General features: G+C 50.4%; 1 protein-coding gene across 1 annotated transcript; it reads left to right on the forward strand.

Annotated features, from left to right (window-relative positions):
• Positions 1-5089: 5089 nt before the first annotated feature.
• LOC120711749 (2'-deoxymugineic-acid 2'-dioxygenase-like) lies at positions 5090-6779 on the forward strand. Its single transcript, XM_039997376.1, has 4 exons — positions 5090-5352; positions 5482-5732; positions 5859-6180; positions 6331-6779. Exons 1-4 carry the CDS (start codon positions 5167-5169, stop codon positions 6592-6594), a joined length of 1023 nt encoding a protein of 340 aa, XP_039853310.1. The 5' UTR covers positions 5090-5166; the 3' UTR covers positions 6595-6779.
• The last annotated feature ends 249 nt before the right edge of the window (positions 6780-7028 follow it).

Below are 7028 nucleotides of genomic sequence, written 5' to 3' on the forward strand. Positions count from 1 at the left end.
GATCGGTTGGGGACCCAGATCCAGCTGTGCGACGGCCAACTCCTCCGGTTGGGGGGCCCGAAACTCTGATGGGAGCACGAACACCATATTCACATCAGCCGATGGCCTTTCATCGGCTTTTAGCTGCTTAGGACGCCACTCCCTCCTCGGAGGGCGCTGTTCCACCCTTCGCGGGTGCCTGACTTGCTCTGCGAGATCCGGACGAGCCTCCCTCAGCACATCGAGGTACCTTGCTTCCGCCTCTTCGAGATTGTGTAAGCGCTGCACTCTGCGCTTCTGGGAGCGGCTGAGTCCATCAGGACACCATCGTGGACGATGATACTCATCTTCTCCTTCCAGCTCGAGATCATCCCTGGATGGCCGCTCAACATGGTCATCGTGACACTCTTTGGGCCCCAAGCGCTGGAACACCGACGTCCCGCCTGACTGGCGTGTCCGAAGCCTGCACTCCAAGCAATCATCGATAGTAGGCAATCGGCTCATGCCGGAATTCCAACAGTACCTGAAGAACAGGCAATTCCAGTGGTCGCGTATAGCCTGACGCCTCCCCAGCGTCCTTCCCGTGCGGTGCTCATACTCCTCCTCTTCCGATTCATACCGGTGACGCAGCTTGTACTGATACTAGTATTTTTCCAGGAGCCGATTAGAATCTAGGAGTTGATTGCGGTTGTGACCCACTTGTTCTTTAGTAACATGTTGTTGCTCTGACTCGTCTTCATCCTGGGGCCATTTGCCAAAATCAGCCTCTTTCCTCTGCTCGTCACGGCGGCGCATGGGTCCCGCCATGTTAATCTGGAACGCCAAGTTCTGGCCCTCAGGTCTAGAATCCGACAGCTTCACCACATTACCTTGTGAGAATGGTTGACTGTCCACCTTCATCGTGTGTTGGGCCAGAATTAATCGGCCTTGCTCGATAGCCGATTGAATTTGCCGACGCAGCTCCTTGCATTCATTCATGGCATGGTGAACGAGTGGTGCCACTTGCAGTACAGCCTCCCCTGCAGCTCTTGTGCCGCTGGCGGCTTGTGATTCTCTGAGAACTTCAACTGCTTTTCTTTGAGCAGTAGATCGAATATCTGCTCTGCCTTGGCCACGTCAAAGTCAAAGCCCTTCACAAGCCCCTTCTGTTTGACCCACTTGCACGGGATGGGGTTTGCCCCCCGGGCCCATTCTGCCACAACCACTTCTTGTTCCCCGCTAGAATCATCAGAATCGTCTGCTTGGGCCACATTCACATGGCGCTTGAATCTTTCCTAGTACAGATCAGGGTGATAGTGTTCATACGTCGTGAGCTTCTGTACCATATGCGCCAGAGAGGTGAATTCCAACTGAAAAGCCAGATCCTTGATCGGCTTAGCGAGCCCCAAAACTGCCAAATCGACTGCCTCCTTTTCTGTGATGTGCGATGAGTAGCATCGATTCTTAACCTCTCTAAAGCGCTGCACGTACTCCGACACACTTTCTCCTCGCTTCTGCTTGACTTTGGCGAGGTCGGCAATCCCGGCTTCAGCAGCCTCTGAGTGATAATGGGTGTGGAACTGATCTTCCAGCTGCTCCAAGTCCGGATCGAATCTGGGGGCAGTGACATATACCACCCAAAGGCTGAACCAGTGAGAGACTGGGAGAAGAAACGGACCCTTAGAGGATCCGACACTGAGATCATCCCGAGCTGCGTTAGGTATCGGCTCACATGCTCGATAGAGCTGGCCTCTTCTGACCCGCTGAACTTGGTGAACTCCGGGAGCCGATACTTGGGTGGCAACGGGATCAAGTCGTAATCACTTGGATACGGCTTAGAATAGCCGATCGCCTTTCTCTTGGGCAAGTTGCCGAACTGGCCCCTTAATATTGCACTGACCTGCTCCACACTCAGAACTCCTGGGGCCGAGGGCTCAGCACTCGGCCCGGTAGCGTACTTCGCTAGCCATGCCTGCTTCTCTGCATCTGTCCCTGAAGCTCCCGTATTCGCCAGCTGTCCCGCACGCGTTGGGTTGATGTTATCAAGTATGTACACGCACGTGTAGCCGTGCGGGATCTCCTTAGAAGGCTTGCTCAGGAACTGGTCTTCTCCAGGGTCACCGCCGATCTTGTAGACGACGTAGATCGGCGAACCTTGCGGTCTTGGGGCCGTGAGCGAGTACGATACTGGTGGCCTAGAGTGGAGCAAGGCTTCTCCCCTGTGACTCCCTAGGATTGGTCCTGATGGGGAGTACTGGTTCTTGATCACCTCCTGGACGACACGATGTGCCACACGCTTGAGCTCATTCACCAGGCTTTCTGAGTGCCGATGAAGCGTGTGAGCCACCATGTAGTTCATCTCCTGGCGCAGGGCTCTGGTGCGCTCCTCTGATGGTATGGACAAGTCAACGTTGTTTAGAGCGCCTTCGGGTGAGAACCCCTTCCACCTGATGTCGTGGTTGCTGGTCCTCTCGAAAGAGCCGATGAGATCGGCTTCGAACTGAGCTTTGACCTCATCATATTTCTTCTTGTGTTCTAGAGTCAGCTCTTCATATGTGACAGGTTTGGTGACCGGCGGAATCGGTGCTTGGTCCTAAGGTCCTGTCATCTCTGCGGCGGGCGTTGTTGCAGATGAGGGTCCCACCGGGCGTGCCAGAATGTGTTGTCGGTCAAAACCTACCGGCGAGTAGCGACAGGCAACACGAAGAGCCGGGAGGTCGCCGGGGCGCTGGCAGGCACTGTTCCCTCGTCAACGGCCCACAATCCTGGCACACGCCGCGGCTTTCTAAGACGCAGGGCGTGCCATCTGACCTATACCTGATCAGGAAGGTGCGAACGTGCCTTCGATGATTTGCCTACAAGCACAGACATGTGTAAACATTAGTCCGAGCCGTGGTCGGCTCCCCAGGACGACTCTTGCATCAGCTTTAAAGAGCCGATCGAGTCCCGGTGTCAGATTGGATCTGCATATCCAGATGGTAATAGATAAAGCAAATAACTGCAAAAAATGCTTCAATTAAATCTAGCTAATCTAATCCACGACGATAAAAGCTTCACTGCTAGATCGGAACATCCTACACATAGTTATGCCTAACGAACGTAAAAGATAACCGAACCTTAACCAGAAAAGAGGCCTAAGAACAAGCGAAAGCCGATTCCCGGATCAATCCCTATTAAGATCAAGGCAAAGCATCTAATACGTTTCCGGATCGTCCAACCCGTTTGCAAGGCCTAAACTAGCAGATATTATGCCAATTCTTAAGTATAAGAACAAACCATAACAGATTAGATCTACTAGATGAAAAAGAAGCAGAGTGTCGTCTCTACACGACTAATTCCATGCAACGAGAATTAGTATAAGATTAAAACATGATCACACAGAGATGACATGATATTCGTAGATGATAAGCAACAAAAGCATGATAGATCTACAAAAAGTCATGCTACGAACATCAGGATAACTAGCACTACTCGCCATAAAAAATGCTTCAGTACGAGTAATACCAAGGTAAAAGTAAGAACAACGCTGCCCTGATCGCAAGAAGCGATCAGGGCAGCATGGCGCTTACTTGGATGAAACCCTAAAATTAGGGGTGGCGGTGCACTGAGAGTTGTTGTTTGCGAAACGTGATGACGTTCTTCTTTACAAATGTCATAGGGTACATATTTATAGTCCGGAGACTTCTTGCCGTGCAAGGCAACCTCTAAACTCTTTCCTAAACAAAGACTAGAGATAGATTACAACTCAATAAAGACTCGAAGATTAAATAACATGATCTGGACTCTTGCGTCCACCGGTCCAGATCTCCATGAAGCTTCCAAATATCAGCCGAAACATGCCGTATAATTGTGGCAGATTCTGGTCATCCTATTGTTTCGGCAGTTCCCGTCAACTCCGAGCGAATTTTGACGTGATTCCAGTTGTATTGGAAAGCTTATCTCCTTAGCTTTCCATGCATATCTAGAACATCCAAAACGGAGTCCATATGTTGCTTGGGCGTCCATTTTTGTGTGGCCTCTTCCTGCAGTCCGAACCAGCATCGTGAATAGACTGGGCTTCAACATGGATTAGGCCCGTGACCCCACCTCAGCTTGACCCTTGAGTGCCCAATTATCATTGTATTTGGCCAGACTTATGATATAAGCCTGGCTAAGTGGACTCCTTTACCATGGACTTCTTCTGACATTTGGCCTACCAATCCTGGTCAAATTCTGGCGATAACACATCCTTACCAATACAGAGGAAGTACACATACATATCTAGGCTTGGGCCCCCTCCTGGCTTGGGCCCTCGGCTGTCGCACATGTTGCCCTACCCCTAGGGCCGGCACCGACAAGAGAGAGGCTGAAGACGTGGGTTTCAGAATTTGTTGAGTTTAGATGCTCTCGGCCTCCGGTTGATGAGTTCTTTTGATTTCTTTGTCAGAGTCTTTGCTAGATAATTTGTGTGGAAGCCCGTTTTAGGACGAGTTTATTTTTCTTTGTGCCTCTTGTGGCCGGTGTCGTGCTTTGGCAAAGCTGGTTTCCAGCAGGATTGTAATAACCTTGTCACGTTATCGCTTTCTTTAAAAGCAGGATGAATTTTGATAAAAAAAAACGGTGACACCTATTTTCTTATTATGAAATACTCCATCGTTCCAAATCTTTTGTCATTCCAAATTTCTTGGATAGCCAAAACATTTCAAATTTGATCATGTTTAAAACATATTTATGATACTAAATAAATATTATTATATTCTTCATTAAATATACTTTCATAGTATATCTATGTGGTGGTATAAATCTTTATAATATTTTCTATAATTTTGATCAAACATAAAAATATTTTGACTCTCCAAAAAATTAAAGTTGGAAGGACTTACCATTTGAAATTGAGGGTGTACAAGTGACATAAATATGCTAGCTCTTCACTTTTCTTGTATCACTAATGGCGTGACGTGCTATATTGTTAATATAGTACAGGTGATGGACATCATATCATTCTTTGCCCGTCATCTTTAAGGTGACAAAATTTTGGCACACGCCACAATCCAACGAGGCATGAATTGAGACGCAACGCAAGCTAAGCCCTGCAACGTCAAGCTAAGCCCCTCCAAAATCTCGATCCGAACGTCGCCGGCCTATAAAAGGGCACACAAGCTAAACCGTCCCCCACCATTGGGCAATTTCAATTCAATTACAGCCAGACAGCAACCTCCCAATTCATCCATGGAGAACATGCTCCACTTAGCGCCGTGCCATGCTTCGGTCCCGGACTGCTTCGTCGTCCCGCCCGACCAGCTCCCGCCGGCCGCCTCCGCCGCCGTGTCCCTGCCCGTCGTCGACATGTCCGGCAGCCACGACGAGGTCCGCCGAGCCATTCTCGACGCCGGCAAGGAGTTCGGCTTCTTCCAGGCGAGCAAATCCAACAAACTATATACTCCAAATCCATGGTTCCACGACGGTGGTCGATGGATGCCAATCTCAGTTAGTTCATTTGCATCGCGAGAGTTGATGATGGGTTGGTGATGATGCCGCATGCAGGTGGTGAACCATGGAGTGCCTCAGCAGTTGCTGCAGGACATGGAGGCGGTGTGCGACGAGTTCTACGACTTGCCGGCGGCGGAGAAGGCGCACCTGTACTCGGAGGACAAACAGAAGCCCAACCGGCTCTTCTCCGGCACCACCTACGAGACCGGCGGCCACAAGTACTGGATGGACTGCCTCCGCCTTGCCTTCTCCTTCCCCGTCGGCGACAGCACAAGCGGATGGCCCGACAAGCCCCAAAGACTTCGGTAATTGAATTGAATTAGTCAGTTTATCGTGGTATAAGTTACATATAAAATTTAAAATTAGTAGGGCAAAACTGATTAAAACTAGTAATATTTTTAGTATAATTAAAAGTTTTAATAATGCAACAGGGAGGTTTTCGAGAAGTTCGCCGTGCTGACAAGAGGCGTGGGGATGGAGCTGCTGCGGCTGCTGTGCGAAGCCATGGGGCTCCGGCCGGACTACTTCGACGGCGACCTCAGCGGCGGCGACGTGATCCTCAGCGTCAACCGCTACCCGCCGTGCCCGAACCCGAGCGCCACCCTGGGTCTTCCGCCCCACTGCGACCGGAACCTCATCACCCTCCTCCACACGGGTCCCGTACATGGCCTCGAGGTTCTCTACGACGGCGACTGGATCAAGGTCGAGCCCGTGCCCGACGCCTTCGTCGTCAACTTCGGCCTCCAACTCGAGGTGAATATCAGTCACCTCTATTCTGGTTGGCTCATGAAATTGTTCATCCAGCTCATCAGGCTTAGTTTCTTAATTTATTTGTTTTGTTGTAATTGACGAACAGATCAATGAATCATTGCTTGCCTTAGTAATAATAGAGATCGGATGCAGGTTGTGACCAATGGGATGCTGAAGAGCGTGGAGCACCGCGTGACGACCAACGCGGCGGTGGCACGGACGTCGAGGGCGATCTTCATACAACCAAAGGAGGACTGTCTGGTGGGCCCAGCCGAGGAATTCCTTAGCGAGGACAACCCTCCGTGCTACCGCACCGTCACGTTCGGCGAATTCAGGCGCACGCACAGCGTCGTGAAGCTGGGGTCGTCGCTCAACCTCACCACCAATCTCAAGGACATCCAGAAGGATATCAGATGATGAATTATTGAAGCAGAACAAGAATAAATCTGGATCGCCATCATGACCAGGTCATGGATGCTGCTGAGCCATGGTTGGTAGATGCTCATGCCACCTTGGTGTGCTCTGCTGTATTGATGAGGAATATAAAATTTGTTCAGTCATTATTCGGCCAATATGAAATCTGCAGATTTTGTGTTGCTTCACCAGCAGGTTGCCGTTCACAACGCCAACTTTATCGATCACTAAGAGTGCAGTGATCTAGCAGGCGTGATCCTGCAGCAACATGCGGCTGACTGCAGGCAGAAGCGGTGGCACCAACGCGACATGGCGTCGCCCATACCAATCGCATCACGGTTCAGAAAGCAGACGTGATCCTGCAACGAAGATAACAGAGGATGATTGAAAGCAGCGGACCTGTTTCATGATTCAATTTTGGCGGGCCCTTGCTTGCC

This window comes from Panicum virgatum, chromosome 6K, assembly GCF_016808335.1.
Source record: "Panicum virgatum strain AP13 chromosome 6K, P.virgatum_v5, whole genome shotgun sequence".
Taxonomy (NCBI): Eukaryota; Viridiplantae; Streptophyta; class Magnoliopsida; order Poales; family Poaceae; genus Panicum; species Panicum virgatum.

What these genes read in the sequence shown, in the direction of transcription:
- LOC120711749 (XM_039997376.1), top strand. Translation starts at nt 5,167, where the DNA reads ATGGAGAACATGCTCCACTTAGCGCCGTGCCATGCTTCGGTCCCGGAC. An exon ending in GACAAGCCCCAAAGACTTCG is followed by an intron (nt 5,733 to 5,858) that starts GTAATTGAATTG and finishes ATAATGCAACAG; the next exon opens with GGAGGTTTTCGAGAAGTTCG. An exon ending in ACTTCGGCCTCCAACTCGAG is followed by an intron (nt 6,181 to 6,330) that starts GTGAATATCAGT and finishes GATCGGATGCAG; the next exon opens with GTTGTGACCAATGGGATGCT.